General features: G+C 41.2%; 1 protein-coding gene across 1 annotated transcript in view; it reads left to right on the forward strand.

Moving 5' to 3' along the window:
• Nucleotides 1-24,153, forward strand: part of LOC120057045 (polypeptide N-acetylgalactosaminyltransferase 10-like) — an 88,796-nt gene that overhangs the window by 12,417 nt on the left and 52,226 nt on the right. The window contains exons 2-4 of the mRNA XM_039005424.1: nucleotides 7,407-7,439; nucleotides 14,884-14,965; nucleotides 15,376-15,514. Of these exons, the coding sequence (XP_038861352.1) occupies nucleotides 7,407-7,439; nucleotides 14,884-14,965; nucleotides 15,376-15,514 (254 nt within the window). The remainder of the gene's footprint in view (nucleotides 1-7,406; nucleotides 7,440-14,883; nucleotides 14,966-15,375; nucleotides 15,515-24,153) is intronic.

Here is a 24,153-nt window from a genome sequence, read left to right on the forward strand (position 1 = left end):
ACCAAGTTCAAAAAACATACCGCCATTTTCCCAGCCAAATATAGGAGTCACAAAAACAGAAATAGAGATAAAGATAAAATTAATCACTAACCTATGACGATCTTCATCAGATGACTCTCATAGGACATCATGTTACACACTACGTGTATTTTTTGTTCGATAATGTGCATATTTATATCCAAAAATCTTAGTTTACATTGGCGCCATGTTCAGAAATGCCTCCAAAATATCCGTAGAAATTGCAGAGGGCCACGTCAAATAACAGAAATACTCATCATACACTTTGATGAAAGATACATGTTTTACATATAATTAAAGATACACTTGTTCTTAATGCAACCGCTGTGTCAGATTTAAAAAAAACTTTACGTAAAAAGCACACCATGCAATAATCTGAGGCGGCGCTCAAATATAAATAAAATTTCTCCGCCATGTTGGAGTCAACAGAAATACGAAATTACATCATAAATATTCCCTTTGAATATCTTCATCAGAATGCATTCCCAGGAATCCTAGTTCGACAATAAATTGTTGTTTTGTTCGATAATGTCAATTATTTATGTCCAAATAGCTGCTTTTGCTAGCGCTAGTACAAGTATCCAAACGCTCGTGCAAGTGACGCATAACGTCCGACGAAAACTTCAAAAAGTTATATTACAAGTCGAATAAACTGGTCAAACTTAGTAGAGAATCAATCTTCAGGATGTTGTTATCATATATATATCCAATCACGTTCCAACCGGAGAATTCCTTCGTGTCTGTAAAAGTAATGGAATGCAAGGCTATATCATGAGGAATGCGCGTGACCAGGAACTGGCAATCTGCCAGACCACAGACTGAAACACCTCCCATCCGGTCCCACATCACAGTATACACTTCATTTAATGTTCTACCGACTGTTGACATCTAGTGGAAGGCGTAGGAAGTGCAAACAAATCCATATCTTCCTGGAATTTGAATAGACGATGAGTAGAAAAAACACCAGCCTCAGAATTTCCACTTCCTGTTTGGAAGTTTGCCTGCATATATTAGCATCTGGGACAGAGTAGGAGGCAGTTCACTATGGGCACGCAATTCATCCAAAGTGAAAATGCTGCCCCCTAGCCCTAAAAAGTTAATATTGGGTCTACTGAGATCTCTTTTGTTCGAGGCATAGTTCACATCAGGCAATGCTTCTTTTGAATAGCAAACCCACATTTTGTGAGTTTTTTTATTAGGGCAGGGCAGCTCTAACCAACATCTCTAATCTCGTCTCAATTTATTTTTTAACCTTTATTTAACTAGGCAAGTCAGTTAAAAACAAATTCTTAATTTTCAATGACCGCCTAGGAACAGGGGATTAACTGCCTTGTTCAGGGGCAGAACGACAGATTTTTACCTTGTCAGCTCAGGGATTCGATCTTGCAGCCTTTCGGTTACTAGTCCAACGCTCTAACCACTAGGCTACTTGCCGCCACTCAATGATTGTACTCCAGGTTAACTGACGCCTGACTCCAATTAACTTTTGGAGAAGTCATTAGCCAAGGGATTCACATACTTTTCCCAACCTACACTGTGAATGTTTAAGTGATGTATTCAATATAGACCTGAAAAATGCTATCATTTGTATGTTATTAGTTTAAGCAGACTGTGTTTGTCTGTTGTGACTTGGATGAAGATCTAATTTAATGACAAGTTTATGCAGAAATCCAGGTAATTCCAAAAGGTTCACATACTTTTTCTTGCTACTGTACATCATCCAGGAGGATCCGCTTGATGGGGATGTCCATATCGGCAGACTGTGATATGGCCATTTCTTGGAGAGACTCCTTCGCCTCCAGGAGACTGTCAAACATGATGACAACCCCACCCCAACGGGTGTTGCTGGGCAGCTCTTATTCTTCTCACTTTGCTTGGTGATGTAGATTGCTGCTATAACTTGAGGACCCTTCACATACCTAACCATTTCCTTGGCATTCGACCACCCATCAGAGATGATTGCAATACAGTCTGCTTTCTCTATGATTTGCATGACCTTCACTTGAACGCTGTTGAACTCTGCATCCAGCAAATGAGTAGATAAAGCATGTCTGGTTGGAGGGGTGTATGCTGGGCGAAGAACATTCAGAAATCTCTTCCAATACACATTGCCTGTGAACATCAGAGGTGAACCAGTTGCATACACAGCTCGAGCAAGACATTCATCAGCATTTCTCTGACTACGTTCCTCCATCGAGTCAAAAACACTTCTGATTCCAGGAGGACCATGAGCTGTTGCTATCAATAAGGTGTCTGATTCATAATTTTCACCTCAAATAGAAGTAGAGTGACTTTTGTCACTGGTTGCTTGTTGTGAGCGACCAGGGAACTTTATGCACTTGGCCAGATGATTCTGCATCTTTGTTTCATTCTTCACATATGATTTGGCACAGTATTTGCAAATGTACACAGCTTTTCCTTCATCATTAGCTGCAGTGAAATGTCTCCACACATCAGATAGTGCCCGTGGCATTTTCCTGTAAAGATGAGAGAAACAAAGAGTAAAAAAAAAAAAAAATACAAATCCATATACAGATAAATAGTTAAGCAGTTAGATTAAACAACTCCTTTGTAAGATAAATGTTTTAAAATGAAACATGTATGGAAACAGGTGAATTAACACTCCTCAGTTAGCAGGCTCAAGCAAGCTAAAACCCACATGGTAGCAAAAACTAACTAGCAGAAATTGTTAGAAATTATTTAAACATGTTTTGCTATAGGCTACTATTTACTAGTTAACAAACAATCATGTATGTCAAATAAAATATATTCACCCCACCCAGTATTGTAATCAAAACTTACCTGAAAGCGTGTATTTCTTGGCTCAGACAGTGTAGTAGTGTGGGCTCAATAGCATCTCATTAGTTTGCAAGATCTTGAGAATCAGCTGTACATGTGATGGAAGAATGCACTGTGCATGCAGAGGGTTGCAATTCCATTGAATTGGGGAAAGTTTAACCAAAATATGCCACAAAACCTAGAATTGCCTTGTGTCCGACAAAAAAGGTTCACTGTTATAAGCTAAAAAAATATATAATTAAGCAAAATTCCCGGGCTTTACTTCCCATGGCAAATTGCGGAAAGTTTCCAAACCTTGGCAACCCTACCTTACACTGGGGCGAAGGTTCACCTTCGAACAGGACAACAACCCTAAGCACACAGCGACAAGTCTCAATGTCCTTGACTGGTGCCGCCAGAGCCCGGACCTGAACTTGATCGAACATCGCTGGAGAGACCTGAAAATAGTTGTGCAGCAACGCTCCCCGTCCAACCTGACAGAGAGGATCTACAGAGAAGAATGGGAGACACTCCCCAAATACAGGTGTGCCAAGCTTGTTGTGTCATAACCAAGAAGACTCGTGGCTGTAATTGCTGCCAAAGGTGCTTCAACAAAGTACTGAGTAAAGGGTCTGAATACTTATGTAAATGTGATATTTTTGTATTTGTTTTTAATTTTCTACTTTTGCAAACATTTCTAAACACCTGTTTTTGCTTTTTCATCATGGGGTATTATGTGTGGATTGATGAAGGAAAAACAATTGAATCCATTTTAGAATAAGGCTAACGTAACAAAGTGGACAAAGTCAATGGGTCTGAATACTTTCCGAATGCACCGTATATTATTGTCAGGCAAGGAACCACCAGCATCCCTAGTCATAATCTTGATGTCTATCTGTACAATGCACTAAGTAAATTTCTCAGCCGATGCTGTTGATACAATATATTTTCTCAACCATTTGGTATTAGGGATGTTTAGTTCTTGTTGAAGTATGCCTACTCTGAGTCACTCTTCACCAGTGAGACTTGAGCTGCATTTTTTTATACTGCAGAAATGCTTGAGTCAGACCTACTAATTTAGTCTGGCCTGATCCGCATGGTTGTTTCTGATTTGCTTTTCTACAGACCAAGATGACTGCTTGGCTACAGAAAAGTACAGATAGGCCATACCATATTGTGCTCGGGTTACTTTCATTGGCAGTTCTCCTAGAGATAGCCTAATCCTTTAGGAATCATGAGAACGGAAGACCTCTTCAAAATACACAGAAAACGGGGGAAGAGGGTTGATTTAGTCTTTCTGACTTTTCTCACGTACTTCGAGATCAGAGGCAAAATGTCTTCTTCTAGCACATCAGAGGAAGGATTTGAACAGAGGCATTCCTGTTCTTCAAGCACGTTCACAGACACTGAACCTGCAGTTCAGAACAGCTGTTTGAAGATTGAGGTGCTGTCTTTGTCAGAGTTGCTGCATTTCTTGCTCCACTAGACCACGGCTTCTCTACAAACTACTGGCGGGCGGCAAAGCTGGGTTCTGATTCTTATTTCACACATTTCTGTTTTTACATTTTATATTTCAGTCACTGGAGGCCAATTTTAGAAATGTGCAAACTCCTGACCTTTTTATTACCACAAACACACTCGGGAGCCTTAGAGGCGTCACTACAGACCCTGGTCCGATTCCAGGCTGTATCACAATCGACTGTGATTGGGAGTCCCATAGGGCGGTGGACAATTGGCCCAGCGTCTTTGGGATTTGGCCGGAGTAGGCCGTCACTGTAAATAAGAATTTGTTCTTATCTGACTTGCCTAGTTAAATAAAGGTCAATTAAAAAAAGGAGAAGAGTATCATGTCACTGGTAGTCTCTCAACTTTCTCTAATTGCAAATTAAAGAACTTTTTGGAGTTACTCAGCGCTTGGTTGTGCGATATTGTTATGGATGTTGTTATGGATGTTAATGAGGAAAATACAGTCGACGTATGATCTTGTTCACTCATGCAGTTGCTGGATGAGTTAAAAGTTGGCAAAATGTTTGAAGCACTGCTTTTGTAATCAAATAAATCAGTGCTTCAACATAAAAATTATTCAAACTCATTCATGCATTATTATGATTTACCTCTGTGGTAATTTCCTTTTCCACTTTGCTGTTTGAGACAAACACAGGCAAGTGATCCTCCCATTGATTTCCTCTTAAGCGAACTGCTCATTGATTTCTGCAGTGTGACCAGCTGTAGGATGGCCTGCCCTGCACCGCAGTGGCGGGCTTGTGATGGTCCATCAAGAGTGGGGTGTCATGAAGATTAAGCCTCAGCGAGACACTGATTTTCATGGGTGTTACGTAAGCCACATCTGTCCCTCCACATTACAGCATCGCCGATGTGGAGCCCACCATGTGAATAAAGGAGAAGAGATGGGTTACTCGAGCGCACACTGAATTCTGCTTACTGTCCCTGCCATTCAGCATGCAAGGATAGCGGCGGGAGATGCTTGTGCCTTAATGGAGGGGACTGGAGGAGAGTGGACTGAAATGGGCTTTTTAGACAGAGCCTGGTGCTGATGTGCAGGAAGGAAGCCATGAAATGACAGGGGCACAGTAGGTTCTGTGTAGGAACATACAGACTGCACTTAGAGCTAGTATTACCTTGCCGCAGCAGTTAATGTTTTACCATATTTCTCTGATTTTATTACCCTGCTGCCTCCTCCAGACATGATAATAAGGACAGAGCTTATTTGAACAGGTCTCTCCGATGGGATTGGGGTGGTGCCAGAGAATACTCTGATCATGGCGGTATCCAGCAGAGCTGTAAGTTATGGCTGTGCCCTAGACACTGACTGCATATTTCTCACATTGAAATGTAATTGGTCCTGACCTGGCAGCATGGTGGTCTGGACCAGTCATCAAGAGGATGAGTAGGCCTTCCAGTTGTCTGTGGCCTAATGATCATATGGTGATGGGAAAACATGGGCCTAATTGTGCAGCAAGAGACATCGGGAAGAGACTTTGAGTCAGCAAAGGATCAACGTTCAGAGGTTATATCTGGTCAATATGTCTTTTGACTGACAATCCTGTAAGACCATTCTCTCACCATGCTCTTGTCCCAGTCTGAAGTGCCCTCCTTGGGGCTCCCGAGGGTGCAGCGGTCTAAGGCACTGCATCTGTGCTAGAGGTGTCACTACAGACCCTAGTTCGAGTCCAGGCTGTATCACAACCGGCCGTGATTGGGAGTCCCATAGGGCGGCGCACAATTGGCCCAGCGTCGTCCACGTTAGGGTTTGGCCGGGGTAGGCCGTCATTGAAAATAAGAATTTGTTCTTAACTGACTTGCGTAGTTAAATTAAAATGAAATACAATTATAATAGAGATGGTGGAGAGGCCGGTTGACAGATATTGTAATTTCAGCATATCCTGGGGACTAGATGATAAGGGGGACAGCTGTCTGGTAGGGTTGGCTGTGTGTATATTGCCTGCAGCGTCTGCCAACCTGAACCTGTGGTTAAATTGACCTCAGAATATTACAGTACTGCAGCCTGGTAACAGTAGACTTGCTGCTTTAAAACCCACCCCTTTATTAGGGTGGCCCCAGCCCCAACCTAACAGCAAGCACCCCTGTAGCTAGCTACCCATTATTTTGAGTACATGCTTTTGTGTGTACTTACAATAAGTATTTTGGCGCAGTGTGCGGTTCACTTGTCTGTTATTGTTCTGCATGCGTGTACAGAAACAAAGCTTGTGGTCAAATGAGCATAACGGGAAAGCATTTGCACAGAACCTGAGTCCCACAGTGCTGTCTGGGATTGAGTCGGCTGGGCAGTGGAGGAGATGAGAGGAGAGAGATTCTGATCAGGGCCAGGATGGGGCGGACTGACTGCAGGCATAGCTGTCAGTGTGAAGCAGAGTAAATACTGTAGGGAGTCAAAAACAGGTAGATAAACCTGTTTGTGGTACTAGGAGTTGGAACCTGCATAAGTAAAGTGGAAATATTGTGTTTTCAAATGACTAGGGCCTTCCAAACCTTTACGACAATTCAACTCAACAGTCTTCTTTTTGAATATCATTCTTGGGATTTTCCTTGGTTGCACTGAGCAGATATTTTAGGACTAAATTGTTAATGAGGGACTCATTGCCTCAAGACTCAAACTCACACCCGCCTTATTATTTTAGTATGCCGTATGCTGTATGTTGCATGAGGGTCTTTTGATTGTAAAAAGGAATGTTATATGAATGTACACTGAAAGAATATCCATTAGTTGCCACTTGCCAGTATGATGCTTTAGTAGAAATGGTGGGAAGTTGGGGTCCCTTTCATTCCATCGCTCTTGGCCCATCTGAAACCATTTGGTGTTATATCAAGATAATCTTGATCCTCTATTGTGGTGGCTCTCTTTGCAAGGTGTGTTGTGCTAGATATGATCTACTGACCTCTGGAGCTGCTGTACTTCCTCTGTGTCAGTGTACAGCCTGGCATGCAGGACCACACCAGCTCTTTCCCTCTCACCAGCTCCCTGTGTGTGTCCAAGCATTTCAGTGTGACTTGCCTTCAGGAGTATGAAGGCCACAACCCCTCCCACCCCTATTCTCATTTCCACTTCCAACAGACTGGAACAGAGAGAGGGAGAGAGACAAACCAAGATACTGAGTGTGCCTGTGGAAGGCCTGGCTGTGGCAGTGGATCTCTGTAGACACAGCCCAGCTGGGCCTGCATGATGGCTCCTGCTGGGAGCTGGGGCTGTGTGGCGGCCTTGCTAGGATGAAAAGACCTAAAGGGGGGGTTCTGAGTGCCTCACTGTCGGTCCCTGCCTATGGAATGTAGGCTTGGAACAACCTCAGTCTCACACCAGTCACTTTCTTCTTGGCTGAGCTCGGTTGACCTCATTTTGTGTCAAAGTTCACTGTGCCACACACTGAGAGAGGACTATAGCGTAAGGCCATAGTCTGTGTCTGTGAAAATGTTGAGGGGAGGCAGCTGATTGTATCTCAGGAGGGCATGACTGTGCTGCGTCTGATCCGTCTTCATGTGGGAAAGCAGAGCTCAGCCCTCACCCAGCAGGTGCTATGGAAACAGAAAGGCAAGTATTGACCGGCGGTTCTCTGATTCCCATCCTCATAGAGAATGCATGGGCAGTCCTTATTTTATCAGGCCCCTGGTAGTAAGAGCTCTCTTCCAAATAAAGATAATCCAATAACACTTTTTCTCTCAGTCCTGGGGGATCTGGCTGCGGAACTCAATCTGTTTACTAATCCATACCTCCCAAAGACGGTTTTAATTATTTGGATGCTATACAGGTTCTTCCCCTACACAATAGTTTTGATTCCAACTCAAGGATAGGCAAGCGTTCTATACCAGATACCTGCCCATCGTCCTCGCAAGCACGGCCCCGAACTCAACAAAAGTAATTATTGCCTTGAAAACCTCTGCATAATGTTAATGATTGCATTTGCATTAGCTTTGTTTGACAGGCATTCTATGAAGAGAAATATTAAGTTGTGTCCACGTCTGTAGTCCAACTGGTGTCTTCTGCAGCTTTACACATTTTATTGAGGACTACAGTGGTCCATCTTTCAGAGCTCCATCTTAACCTCTCTGGGATATGTGGGACGCTAGCGTGAAAATGTGAAGCACCAGTGACAATGCAGAGCGCCAAATTCAAATAAATTATTATAAAAATGTAACTTTCAGGAAATCACACATGCAATACAGAAAATTAAAGCTACACCTGTTGTGAATCCAACCAACGTGTCAGATTTCAAAAAGGCTTTACGACGAAAGCACACCAAACGATTATGTTAGGTCAGTACATAGCCACAGAAAAACACAGCCATTTTTCCAGCCATTGAGAAGAGTCACAAAAAGCAGAAATAGAGATAAAATGAATCACTAACCTTTGATGATCTTCATCAGATGACACTCATAGGACTTCATGTTACACAATACATGTATGTTTTGTTCGATAAAGTTCATATTTATATCCAAAAATCTCAATTTACATTGGCGCGTTACGTTCAGTAATGTTTTGCTTCCAAAACATCCGGTGATTTTGCAGAGAGCCACATCAATTTACAGAAATACTCATCATAAATGTTGATGAAAATACATGTGTTATGCATGGAACTTTAGATAAACTTCTCCTTAATGCAACCGCTGTGTCAGATTTAAAAAAAGCTTTATCGAAAAAGCACACCATGCAATAATCTGAGTACAGCGCTCAGAGCCCAAACAAGCCAAAAAGATATCCGCCATGTTGTGGAGTCAACAAAGTCAGTAATAGCATTATAAATATTCACTTACCTTTGATGATCTTCATCAGAATGCACTCCCAGGAATCCCAGTTCCACAATAAATGTTTGATTTGTTCGATAAAGTCCATGTATGTCCAAATACCTCGTTTTGTTCGCGCGTTTAGTACACAATCCAAACTGACGACGCGCTGGCAGGTTCAGGCGAAAGTTCAGACGAAAAGTCATATTACAGTTCATAGAAACATGTCAAAATAAGTATAGAATCAATCTTTAGGATGTTTTTATCATAAATATTCAATAATGTTCCAACCGGAGAATTCCTTTGTCTTCAGAAATGCAAAGCTACCTCATGTGAATGCGCGTGACCAGCTCGTGGCACTCTGCCAGACCTCTGACTCAATCCCCTCTCATTCCACCCTCCTTTATAGTAGAAGCATCAAACAAGGTTCTAAAGACTGTTGACATCTAGTGGAAGCCTTGGGAAGTGCAATATGACCCCATTTCCACTATCTTGGATAGGCAAAGAGTTGAAAAACTACAAACCTCAGATTTCCCACTTCCTGGTTGGATTTTTTCTCAGGTTTCTGCCTGCCATATGAGTTCTGTTATACTCACAGACTTCATTCAAATAGTTTTAGAAACTTCTATCCAAATCTACTAATTATATGCATATTCTAGCTTTTAGGACTGAGTAGCAGGCAGTTTACTCTGGGCACCTTTTTATCCAAGCTACTCAATACTGCCCCCCTGTCCCAAAGTAGTTAACACAGTTCTGTATTCCTCATAGTTGAGCTAAACTGAGGGGGTAGACGAGGCTTAGTCTTCATCTTTCTGGATTGTGCGTTTGTTTAGACATCTGGAGATCTCTAGGAGAGCCAGTAATGCCAGTCCCATGCCAAGCATCACATTATCAGATCAAATTGTATTTGTCACATGTGCCGAATACAACAGGTAGACCTTACAGTGAAATGCTTACTTACAAGCCCTTAACCAACAATGCAATTTTAAGAAAAGCCCTTAAAAAAAATTAAGAGATAAAAATAACAAATAATTAAAGAGCATCAGTAAAATAACAATAGCGGGGCTATATACAGGGGGTACCGGTACAGAGTCAATGTGCGGGGGCACCGGTGTTGATGTAATAAGTACATGTAGGTAGAGTTATTAAAGTGACTATGCATAGATAATGACAGTGAGTAGCAGCAGCATAGAAGAGGGAGGGGGGGCAATGCAAATAGTCTGGGTAGCCATTTGATGACGTACCACAAGAAGCAGGACAACCAGAGAACCCAGAGCCAGAGTGTGTGCGTCTGCATGTGCGTGTATGAGACTGTCTCTTGCATCCAAAATCTGGAACTCTGAAAGATTTGAGTTCTATTGTGTGACGAGAGCCCAAGCAGAGGACGCAATATCAACCCCAGCCCTCCTCAGTGCCACTCATAATCTGGTGTTTGTGAGATTAACGATGGACCACAGCTGGATGGAAATGAGGTTCGATTGTGATTCAGAGAGGGTGGTCCATAATCTTCAAATCTCTCCATTTACAGACCTGGCTAAGGTCACTGGGACCAGCTCTCTGATGCTCATCCAGTGAGCAGCCTCTGACAGCCATGCCAAGAAGCTGTTCTGTCTGTCTGACTGGATGTCTGACCAGTCTTTTGTTTTGCTAGTTATTTGCCTGTTGCAAATTATAGGCTGCTGCTGCCTTCCCATTTACTGATTAATGACAGGATGCAGTCGACACACACTTTACTTTATACATAATATTTCCTCCCCACACACAGATACGATTTGCTAGGAACAGCCATCAGATGAGTAGACCATTAAAATGGTACATTGAAGTTAATTAATGATCACTCAGCCTGGTAAAATGGGCCAATGTTTTTTACCTCTCTCTGCTTTTAGCCAAATTTGTGCTTGATTGCAAATGCATCATGGACCGTTACTTATTAAGACTGTGAGTGCAGAACGAGAGATACGTCTGAGCGTTGCCCTATTAGTGTGTTTGTGCTGTGCTTTGAATACTGATGGAATGGAAAAGAGCCTGTGTTGAAACGAGTTTCTGCCTGCGTGGAGTCTTCTGATGGTTTTGATTATGAAGGTAGTGGACCTCACGCTGATGTTCAGCGGTGGAAAGGATGCTTGTTATGCCTTTGTATAGTAAGTCTGGGCCAGTGCACGCATAGTAGGATGAGTAATGCTAATGTGCTCTAATGTGAAAAAGGGGATCCGACTGCTGTTGGGTAATGTAATGTTTGGTTTAATTTCCCTTACTTTAGTATTCAGTAGTTACAACAGATTTTCTGGGTATGAATATACCATTGCTGGCATGTTTGTTTTCTTCTGAGGTCCACAGTGGAGCTCTGTCTTCAACTGAGTAAGAGGATATAGGAGGGCCACAAACCACCATTCTCTCTTTCTCTCATTATCTCTTTGGCCTTATCGCTCCTTCCAGCTCTGTTTATTTCCCCCCCCCCCCCTCTCTCCCTCTTTATATGTCTACCACCCCACCTCTATCGTTTCTCATCTGTCACTACACACACAGTGAAAAGTTTTCCGAAGCTCCTTGTCTTGTTTCCAAAGGTTTTGTTAGAGCAGCAAAGCCTCCGTGGAATATCATAACTCCGTGTTCTGAAATTTTTATCAAAAGGAAATGCTGAGGCACAATCTTGCTTCCGAGGAGGAGGAGGAAGCACAGATCGACTTGTCGGTCCTCGTCAGTGCAGAGGGGAAAGGCTCTCGTCGTGACATTTTGAGAGCGGCTCTCTTGAACTGAGGCTTGATCTCAGTGCCTGCCTCAGTACAGAAGTGTGACAGTGAGTCTAAGCTGGTGATTAATAAGGTTACCTGTCCGTCAGAGATTATTTTTCTCTGCTTGCTGTGTGTCTGTGAGGAGGAAGTAAATCTCAACATACAGTGGCAGTAGGGCCGTCAGATGCATACACAATGAGACATGCAAAGCTTTTGAAGAGAAAGGAAGTATTTCACTACAAATCTATTGTTTTTAATTGCGTGTTTTCAATTGGTGTTTGTGCCAGTGAACAAGTGTCTGTTCTGCATGTAGCCTAGGCCTACTGTTATCAACCTGCTTACAAAGCTGATCTGTGGTCAAACTGATACAATGCCTCTGACAAGGATAAAAGCAATCTATCATAATGTAGGCCTAACCCTGTAACATAAAGCCTGTGTAATTTGCTGTGCAGTGAAATCATGTCATGATGGATTGGATCTATATTGGTATATACTGTACATACTGGAGCTTTTCACTACAGATGTAGTATCTTAATTAAAGACAGTTTGTTACAGCAGGAAAATAATCATCACATTTCCAGCAACAGGAAATGTGGATAAGAATTCAGACATTTTTGTATTGGTTGAAATATTTTTTCTTAAGGGAAAAATCAAGTCTGATATTTCAAACTGGAAATTACAAACTTCAGTAGCCCTTTTAAAACTAAAATACACTACAAGGTTTACATTTTCTGCATTGCAGGAAAGTTATCTTGCAACATGGTGCTCAAATTAAGATCCAACATATTTAGATTTCAAAAAGTGTGTTACATTGTTGTCTTGGCCTAACTCACTCCATCCGACACCAATGTAGAGCATGCACCTTTTAATAATCTTGTTCCAGATTGTTCAATTGAAGCTTACTTTTGTCAGCGTGTCTCTACCTTTTAGCAGCTCTGGTTAAGTGTTTACTGCCATTCAATGGGTTTGAGTGGCCTTGCCTCTCATGCCTCTCCCTCTGGCCAGGGAACATGTAGAAAAGGACATTGTGGTGAAAGTGGAGGTGTGGTGACCTCAGGCCAGTGTGCAGTCCCCCAGGTGTATTGATGTCAGCTGTTTGACAAATAGATAAGTACACAGCTCTGACGTAACCTAACCAGGAGCACTACGACTCAGTACTATAGACTAATCCCCCCCCCCCCACACACACACACACACTGCCCAACAGTTTAAACTTTTATGTAGGCCTTTGATGTATAATCGGTTTGACAAATAGGCCTAGACTAGATAGTAGTAGCCTACATACATACATACATTGCAAATACGGTGTACCCTGCCCCAACCTCGAATACCAAAAAGTTGTATTTGTGTGTTTGTTTCTCATCACAGTGATATTCTTAGCAGACTGATTTGAGTAATTCATTGAGATCCATGCAATTAGGCTTTCCATTTGCATGAACAATGTTTCACTAATTGCAACCTCCCATTGAGCTAATTATTTCCCTATTGTGTTGTGATCCAAATTTGTGACGTCTGCCGTGGACGATGACTTTGATTAATGACCAAATCACTGCATGCGTTTTTCAATGGAGTAGAGAAGTGTGTGCGCTACCTACGTGAAAACGAGCATGTGCGAGCCTTGGGATTGATATTCTCACAGGGATACAAGCCTGAAATGAAATGTTATACATTCCATTGTGTGAATTTCGCAGCACTGAGTTTTTTTTGTACTTTTACTGCTATGTCTCCAAAATTCCTTGAGTTCTTCCATAGCTAAACCCAAGTGATGGATTGAATTGTACCTAGCTCATCTTTTCTGCTAGAGATCTTATGTGTAAGAAGGACCGTGTGTGTCTGTCTATTTCAGAGCGGTCCATTGACTCTAGTCTGACCCAGTGCTAACCTCACTGCTCTCTCACCTCGTGGCCGATGGACATCCTACCTGACACCAACTGTGATCCCTCCTCCCCTACCGAGATGGAATTGAGACATTGTGAAGCAGAGTGTTTCCCTTATATGCATTTAGCAGATATTTAATATTGTCTGACTGGTGTAGTTTGTTTCCCCTCGCTCATCAACTTTGATAGTCAAGAATATGTTTTGCATTATTCTAAAGGCCTACTGCAACACGTAGCATGTTTTAGTTTCCCTTACAGTAAATGTGATATAGTTATAGTAAATAAAACCGTCCTGTAACAGCTTCTTTTTACAAAGTTAAAGGTAAGAGAATGGTACCAACCTGCAAGGTGCGTGGTCAAGTTATTAACATGAACACCAACGCTAATAAATAGGCATAACACAAACTCGTCGCCCATTCATCTATCTGTGATTCATTCAGTAAGGAGAGAGAGAGAGACGCATTAGCGCCTGGCTGGGTACCAACTTCCTACACCGCATTGTCTTGGTAGGTTAAGTTGGGAATAGGTGTGCAAAAAAACTGGTTAAAAGGCTCTAAATACTTGATTTCAAAATTGTGACAAATGAGCAATGTAAAATACAAACATTTAGGAAAAGTCAGGGAAGGAGCAGGACGTTTTTTGTTGAGATTATTATTATTATTTACTAAATCAAATGTCAGTGGCCTTTGGCCTATGCCAGTTCTAGTGTTAAAGTCAAATGAGTTTTTCCATACTTGTGTTCCTTCATTCCCATTTTCCACTTCTGCTCTCATAAGAACAGTTCTCAAGCCTCTAAAAAATGCTGACCAGCATTGCAGCACGTAAGGACCAGCTCTCACATTTAATTATAACTGATGGCAAAAAAAATCCCATAATGACTATTGGTAATGGTTGTGTGTTTGCAAGGTTCTCAGCTGTTGGGTAATGGACAACTGTTTATTTCCTTGTATGGTTATGTTTATGAATATGCTCTCAATGTGATGTAGACCTACTAATATAGCTACTTGAGCATCAAGCCTCACAGGCTCCGGTATAAGGGTTGCTGGTTAGTGAGGTGTCCTGATATGTGACCCTCTGTTCCCGGTGTGTGTGCTGCATGCGTGGATGCGTTTGACCCTCTGTACTGTATGTGTGTGATTCCCTCTGTGTGTGGGTGTATGTCCTGATGTTTGACCCTCTGTTCCTGTGTGTTTTTGCAGGGAGTAAACGTCAGGCCCCAGAAGGATGCCCAGGTGGGGCGGGACGGCATGCGGAGGAAGGACTGGCACGACTACGAGGCAATCAGGAGAGATGCTGCTCGCTCTGGTAGGACAGAACTTCAGGAAATCCCTCGCACACACTCACTCCCCTTTTTAGTTTGAGGTTTGAAGCCCACAACTATACTGCAATAACAAATGATTCCACACAAGGCATTATATGTTTGTAGGAACATGAGCTTTTCAAAGGTTTTGATTCTAGCACAACGACTGTAGGCCATTAAACCTGATGTGGTCGACAGACTGCAAGCCATTTCTAATGTCCTTATGGTTCATTCAGCAGGTACTGGGATTTTAGCTGACACTAAGTCCAGGTACTTTCACTGTCTGTCAGAGAAAAGCAAATCATTACTGGCTAGAACACGACAACAGATGGATGGACCAAGGCATTTCAACCTAAGTTGACATTATCTTTGCACTCATGTCTGTTCTGTTCTCTCTGCGCGTGTGTGTGTGTAGGTAACGGGGAGCAGGGTAAGCCCTTTCCTCTGACCGACACTGACCGGGTGGACCAGGCCTACAGGGAGAATGGGTTCAACATCTATGTCAGCGATAGGATCTCCCTCAACCGCTCTGTCGCAGACATCCGGCACCCAAAGTGAGTGCGTGTTTCTATTTTAAATTTACCCAGCTTGTCAACTCCACATTCCTTCGAAAGGATAAGTATAGTTTAGTCACCGTTGTTTCTTTGGCCCGACCCGAAAAATCGGTTGACAGATATTATCGGCCGACATTAACGTTTCACATAAATATTTGTATCTGTCTTTATTCCACAGATAAAGCATTGATATTATACACATAGAATAAACAAATACGTCTGCTCATTTGCAGTCATTTTTTGAAATGTTCAATGGTTGCTTGAAGAGGGCGCTCTGAGTTGCTCATTGAACATAATTAAGCCCTAAGTAACAACGTGAGAGAGAGTTTGCATGGTGATTTGACGGTGAGTAGCTTGCCGTAGTCAGCGTATTTGAATATGTAAATAATCAAAAGTACACTTCACCAAGCAGCCAGCCCGGTCTTCATCACATTCTCACTTAGTTAACATTAGCTTAGCTATCTAGCCAGCAAGGTAGTTAGCCTAGCTAGCAATCTGTGCTACTTATATGCTAACACTGGACTGGCGCAAAAGTGAACACTGGTCCATGATACAAAAATAACACGATTACTGTCTGGGCCTATTATTTTAGACAGTGGGCTTATTTAGTTAGTTTTCCAAAATATGCTATCTGCAAAAAAGCAAGACAGTTGTCGCAGCTCTATCATTCAGGCCATGGCTTGCATTCATGATGAGTTAATATGACAGGGGGCGCTATTTACACTCTGGGGGAAAATCGTTCCCAATTTAAACGGCCTCGTACTCAATTCTTGCTCGTACAATATGCATATTATTATTACTATTGGATAGAAAACACTCTCTAGTTTCTAAAACCGTTTGAATTATTTCTCTGAGTGAAACAGAACTCCTTCTGCAGCACTTTTCCTGTCAGGGAGTGAGATTTCAGAAAATCAGGTCCCTGTTCTGAGATCAGTTTATAAGTCCCCATGCAAGCTATGAGGGTACATGCACTGCATACGCCTTCCTCTAGATGTCAGTAAGCGGTGAGACTTTGAATGGAGTCGATTGCGCAATCTGGGAACTTATATTAGACGTGGAACCGGAAGTACCGTTCTTTTCAACAGTGCGCTTGGCGCATGAAGACATCAGAATGGCGTCCTGCAAACGCTTTCGTTTTAGTATTTCTATATCTCCAGTCATGTTTGTATTCGTTATAGGTGTTAAAGACATCATAAGGTAGTTAATTTAAACCGACTTATAGCAGTTTATAGCAGTTTATTGCGATTTTCTGGGATTTCAATGCCATGCGCTTCCATTTGTTGGGCACCTCTCCAGTGGGTGGCTAACGTTTAGCGGCTAATTCGACTGGACAAGAGGACATCTTTCAGCCAAAAGACGATTGTTTTGAAGAAAGGACACCTTGCCCAAGATTCTGATTGAAGCTCAGCTAATAGTAAGCAGTCTTTATGCTTTTAATTAATTGTTCTGTTGTTAAAAGTAAAATGCATGAGAGGCCATTTCTTGCAGTATAGCATTGCGTTATCGCAGCCTGTATTGCGCAGTAACGATAATTTTAAAAATGTAATTCAGCGATTGCATTAAGAACTAATTTGTCTTTCAATTGCTGTCCAACCTGTATTTTTTAGTCAAGTTTTGGAATAGTTACTGATTAGATTAGGCGCCTCTTCAAAGATTTCTCCTGCCATTTTCCTGGCAGCTTTGCTACTTTTCTCATTGTATAACACGATTTGTGCCGCTAAATATGCACATTTTCGAACAAACTCTATATGTATGTTGTAATATGATGTTACAGGACTGTCATCTGAAGAATTCTGAGAAGGTTAGTGAAAAAATTAATATCTTTTGGTGGTTTATACGTAATGGCTATGTTTGGCTTGAATCAATGCTATTGTGAGCTATTGTGATGTTTGCTATTGTGCTAAGCTAATATAACGTTATATTGTGTTTTCGCTGTAAAACACTTAGAACATCTGAAATATTGTCTGGATTCACAAGATCTGTGTCTTTCAATTGCTGTACGCTGTGTATTTTTAAGAAATGTTTTATGATGAGTAATTAGGTAACACAGGTTGGTCTCTATAATTGCTCTGGCTGCTTCGGTGCTATTTTTGACGGTAGCTCTGATGGTAGCTGCAATGTAAAACTGATTTATACCTCAAATATGCACATTTTTCGAACAAAACATAGATTTATTGTGTAACATGTTATAAGACTGTCATCTGATGAAGTTGTTTCTTGGTTAGTTTGGTTGTTTCTTGGTTAGTTAGGTTGGCTTTGTGCATGCTACCTGTGCTGTGAAAAATGTCTGTCCTAATTTGTATTTGGTGGTGAGCTAACATAAATATACGTGCTGTTTTCGCTGTAAAACATTTTAAAAATCGGACATGTTGACTGGATTCACAAGATGTGTATCTTTCATTTGCCGTATTGGAATTTGGAATTTTTTGAATTTCGTGCTCTGCCTTTTCAGTGGAATGTGGGAGGAGTTCCGCTGGCGGAACGCAGGGGCTAGACAGGTTAAGAAGCTAACGTTACCAAAACAGCCTGCATAAACATTTTCAGTGCCATTTGCAGCTGCAATTTATAGCAAATACATGTACATTTTCTGTAAGAAAACATTGTCGTAATGAACAGCTAACCTGTGTCGTAACGTACACTCATTGTGAGGTTGCCATAAAGTGTTAGTTTACATGACCTTTGACTGTAAATAATGTAGTAAATCTACTCGAGACAAATGCTGACGATGACACCTAGTGGTGACGTTCCGAACGACATGTTACTGCTTTTCAATGCTTATTTGTGACTCGCCACCTGGATTCGGTCTTATGTAACAAAATTTGAAGTGGTGTTTTTTTACATTATATAAAAGTAGACTCCGAGCTACAAAATGGTATATCATACACTGCATTTGAGGAACAATGGGAAAGTAATTCTGCTTTGAAAGTTGATCAACTTGTAAACTCACTTTTGAGAAAATCGCCTTTTGAATGTTTTGCTATCTAGTGAAGAGTTCTCCTTTGTCTACACCCATTCGGCATCGTTCACACCCTTACCCATCTCGTTTCGCTCTCGAAGTGCACACTTCACGCTCTGGCCGATGATTTGTTTACCTCTGGATAACATGAAAACAGCCTAACCAGCTCTGCTGGCAACAATTTAATTACGCTTTTGTGCAGACGTTTACTGACACCGGCCATATTCAACGGGTGTTGTACACACGTCACATCGTAACACTAGCTAACGAGCCAGCCAGCCAACGTTAGCTAGTTAAACAATAAACAGTGCCAACAATGACACAGTGCTGGGAGCTAATCAACCATGTTCAATGTTCACTAGCTAACATTAGGCTCTAACTGGAACAACAAACGGCTCTGGGAAACGAATAATAACGTCAGGTAGGGAGCCAGCCAGCTAACGTTAGCTAAAAATGAAGCCACTTTCTGTCAAAATTAGAAAACGTGTAATGTTAGTCTAAAGTTAGCTAGCTATCTTACCTGTATACATCATCGTGCGTGGACGCGTCTCCCTGTCAGGAATGCCATACCACGGTTGCCCTTAGTTTGAAGATGAAATCCGGAGACAGGTGTTTCCTCCATCTCTTTAGCTATCATACTCTTATTCCGCTGATTTTCAGAACTTGATCCTCCAGAAAGTGGAGAGCCACACGTATGCAGCTCCACTACACAATATTTTTTTTGAAATCCACGTTTGATAGGATTACCAACACAGACTGACAAGCTTCTATGGCAGACCAATCCGAACTCCTCTCTCGGCATGTCCAGCCTGCTCATTATCTCAGCCAATCATGGCTAGTGGGAAGGTTGCCAGCTCTTTCTGTGGCTTAACCAACAAGGCTCGTAATTTAACAATTATATTTATATTTACAGATGGCATACAAGTGTGTTATTAACCTCTCTGGGATATGTGGGACGCTAACGTCCCAACTGGCCAACATCCAGTGAAAATGCAGAGCGCCAAATTCAAATAAATTACTATAAAAATTTAACTTTCATGAAATCACACATGCAATACACCAAATTAAAGCTACACTTGTTGTGAATCCAGCCAGCGTGTCAGATTTCAAAAAGGCTTTACGGCGAAAGCAAACGATGCTATTATCTGAGGACAGCACCCCAGCAAACAAACACAGACCATCATATTTCAACCCTCCAGGCGCGACACAAAACGCAGAAATAAAGATATAATTCATGCCTTACCTTTGACAATCTTCTTCTGTTGGCACTCCAATATGTCCGTTAAACATCACAAATGGTCCTTTTGTTCGATTAATTCCGTCGATGTATATCCAAAATGTCCATTTATTTGGCGCGTTTGATCCAGAAAAACACCGGTTCCAACTCGCGCAACATGACTACAAAAGTTACCTGTAAGCTTTGTCCAAACATTTCAAACTACCTCCTAATACAACTTTAGGTATTTTTTAACGTAAATAATAGATACAATTTAAGACGGGATATACTGTGTTCAATACCGGAGGAAAACAATGTGTAGCGAGCCTCTGTGTAACGCGCTTCTAACAAAGATTACACTTCCCTCTAGCCTCGTTCTGAACAGTGCTGCTTCTTCATTCTCAAAGGAAAAACCTCAACCAATTTCTAAAGACTGTTGACATCCAGTGGAAGCGATAGGAACTGCAAGAAAGTCAATAAGAAATCTGGATTCCCAATGAAAACCCATTGAAAAGAGTGACCTCAAAACAAAACAAATCAGAATGGTTTGTCCTAGGGGTTTTGCCTGCCAAATAAGTTATGTTATACTCACAGACATGATTCAAACAGTTTTAGAAACTTCAGAGTGTCTTCTATCTAAATCTACTAATAATATGCATATCTTAGCTTCTGGGCCTGAGTAGCAAGCAGTTTATTTGGGCACGCTTTTCATCCAAAATTCCGAATGCTGCCCCCTATCCTAGAGAAGTTAAGGCACATGAAAGTTCACATGTTCAAGAAGGCATTTCTGCCCAAAAATGCATTTTGATAAAAAAATATTTTTGACATTCAAGCGGCTCTCCTGTTAAGTTGTGACATTCTACATACGCCTAGTTTCCTAAATCTGGTCACATTTGTGAACTGCAGTTTCAGATTTACTTTGAGACTAAGTTTAAATCAATCTGGCCAGTGACTCTTTGTGGTGGTTTAGCATATAGAGGATCTGGTTTATTTTTGGTGGAAATCCTGTAAACCACAAATAAAATGTTCTTAAATTCAGTACATTTTTATATTTTGTTGAAAGAATCATTCAGAATATCTGTTTAATCCTTTCACACAAAAGTTGTATAAACCAAGGTCTGTTTTTTTCATTCCACCCCTAAAACAAAATATCGGCAGATATATCGGTAATCAGTGACTTTTGCCTCCCTAAAATGGGAATCGGACCCAAAAATCCCATATGGGTCGGGCTCTAGTTGTTTCACATGCTCCTGATGATGCAAAATGCATGTGAGCATTAAGTGGAAGGTGTATTTCATTCATATTTGAAGATGTAGCTACTTTCCTCATAAGCTATTAAGTATATTTATATGCACACTAATAATTTAATATTAAACTGATTGTGGCAGAAGGCCTAGTATGGCATTAGTCATCTAAACACCTTATTCTGCTTATCTTAATCGGTGTAAGGTCAAAGTCGAAGTAAGCATACGCCAATTAAAGCACCTGGTTTTATGAGCAGTCTTTCAAATGATTAGTACATGTAAACATCTTAATCAGCGTTCCAGTCGTGTATTTGATCAGTGCATGGGCCAGTACCGTTAGTGCAAGCCTCCCTCTTATGCGAGAGTGAGTTCTGGAAATTGAAATAAATTCATTAGGTCCTAATCTATGGACTTAACTGGGCAGTGGTGCAGCCATGGGTAGGCCTGCAAGGGCATAGGCCCACTCACTTGGGAGCCAGGCCAATCAGAATTTTTCCCACAAAATAGCTTTTTTATATACAGGAATACTAATCAGTTTCATCAGCTGTCCAGGTGGCTGGTCTCAGACGATCCTGCAGGTGAAGAAGCCGGATGTGGCGGTCCTGGACTGGCGTAGTTACACGTGGTCTGCGGTTGTGAGGCCGGTTGGACGTACTGCCAAATTCTTTAAAACAATGAAGGTAGCTTATGGTAGAGAAATTAACATTCAATTATCTGTCAAGAACTCTGGTTGACATTCCTGCAGTCAGCATGCCAATTGCACACTCCCTCAACTTGAGAAATCTGTGGCATTGTGTTGTGACAAAACGGCACATTTTAGAGTGGCCTTTAATTATCCCCAGCACAAGGTGCACCTGTGTAATGATCATGCTGTTTAATCAGCTTCTTGATTTGCCACACCAGTCAGGTGGATGGATTATCTTGGCAAAGGAAAAATGCTTACTAACAGGGATGTAAACAAATTTGTGCACAAAATTAGAGAGAAATAAGCATTTTGTGCATATGGAAAATCTCTGGAATATTTTATTTCAGCAAATGAAACATGGGACCAACACTTTACATGTTGCATTTATATTTTTGTTCAGCATAAATAGTTTTCACATAGAAACTTCGTCCAAACTCCGAACCAAATGGTCTTCACAAAAATAACATGGGCACTGTGGTAGAACGTTTATTTTGTTAGATTTTCTGCATCTATTAAAAGTCCCATCAGGTAGCTTGATTTCAGATGATAATCTGATTTAGGGTTGGGCGTTATCCATATTTTCATACCGTCCTCCTCTCATACTGGGATATATACGTTATTACCGGCTTAGTACACGAGGGGGCACATAAAAAAAAATTTGACGCCCAATGTATATATATCAGATTTCTAACAAAATTAGCACAGGTAATAGTGAATGTCAACAGAGGTTGCTAGCTAAATATGCTATCGAGCACAAGCGAAAATAAACTAATTGCAAAGATGGGCAATCCAGCTCATGAAGTTATACATATACAGGTAGGAGCTACCAAATGTCATTTTTGGTGAGTTTGGACATTTTACAGCGACTGTGAACAAGCAACATTGTGCAAATTAACAAAGTTTTGACGTATGCTTTTTTGAAGGAAGAACAGTACTGGCTCTGGAGCAATATGTGTAGGCTACACACTGTATGTCTGGAGTCGCTAGGGCAATGAGTCTGCCTGTTCTGCTCTGAGAGGAGAAGATGGGCTGAGAACGAAGAAGAGAAAAAACGCAAGGAAATCAAGATGGTGGCATCTATACAAATAACGAATCCAAAGGGCTTTGACTTCTCAAACACGGCAGAAAGCTGTGACAATATGATGCTCTGTCACCTTATTAATTAATCCACCTACTTAGATTAACTAGCAAATTAAAGTTAGGGGTCGCGTTAATACAGAATTCTGTGTTTTTCACACAGGAAACAAAGAATGCATAAGAAATATCTTGCAGATTTAAAATGCTTCTTATTGTAATTTATGCTCTGTTTAAGACAAATATACGGGCTTCAGTTGCACTTCTCCACTCAGATGAGAATTCACTAACAGGCATTCTATCAGCAGACAGACAGCGCTCTGACTGATGTGTATCTACAAACAAATCTGTGACTGGCTCAACTGTTCTGTGGAACTAGGGTAAGCTTCATAATGTAAAATAATAACAGATTTGATTGATTTAGGATCCCTATTAGCCGATGCCAATGGCGACAGGTAGTCTTACTGGGGTCCGACACATAACAAAAAAAACGTTACAATTTACTATATATTTAAAAATATTAACATGTGTGCATCTATCAGTTACACATGCATTTCAGTACTTGCACACAACAATTAGGTCACATGGGGAGAGGCGTTGTGCCGTGATCAATGTTCCTTCCAATTTTTGGGGGCACTGAGCAAATTTGGAAACTTGAACGTTGTGAGAATTTTGTGCAACTTCCGGTGCGCATTTACAGTGAACACTGAAGCCGTAGCCTTAGTTTTATTAGCTACTGTTTGAGCATAATGTAGGCCTACCAACAAAACCAATGGAGCAAACCCCATAACATATTAACATGGAAATAGCTTTTGATTTCTATGATAGCCTACAGTAGCCTGTATGTGGTGTTCAGTGCAGTCCTACATGGCATAACTTTTTTACTTTGTCTGTAACACCTAGGGCCAAATAGGTGACTGTACATTACATTGTGTTTATATGATGCAAGAAACCACTTTACAAAATAAAATGTATTATTATTACCATACAGAGAATTAGACAATGTAGGCTACCTGTCTGAAAATACAACACTTCCTTTTTTTTTTTTTTTTTTGACATACGCTTTTTACCTGACTGGCTTTTCAAAGACAGCTTGACATGTAGCTTACATGTTTTGTGCTCTTGTGGGAAGCAGTAACTCCCCATTGCTGACCTACAGTTGAAGTCGGAAGTTTACATACACTTAGGTTGGAGTCATTAAAACTCGTTTTTCAACCACTCCACACATTTCTTGATAACAAACTATAGCTTTGGCAAGTCGGTTAGGACATCTACTTTGTGCATGACACAAGTAATTTTTCCAACAATTGTTTACATGCAGATTATTTCACTTATAATTCACTGTATTACAATTCCAGTGGGTCCAAAGTTTACATACACTAAGTTGACTGTGCCTTTAAACAGCTTGGAAAATTCCAGAAAATTATGTTATGTCTTTAGAAGCTTCTGATACCTCAATTGGAG

Source organism: Salvelinus namaycush, chromosome 12 (assembly GCF_016432855.1).
Source record: "Salvelinus namaycush isolate Seneca chromosome 12, SaNama_1.0, whole genome shotgun sequence".
In the NCBI taxonomy this organism is placed as follows: domain Eukaryota; kingdom Metazoa; phylum Chordata; class Actinopteri; order Salmoniformes; family Salmonidae; genus Salvelinus; species Salvelinus namaycush.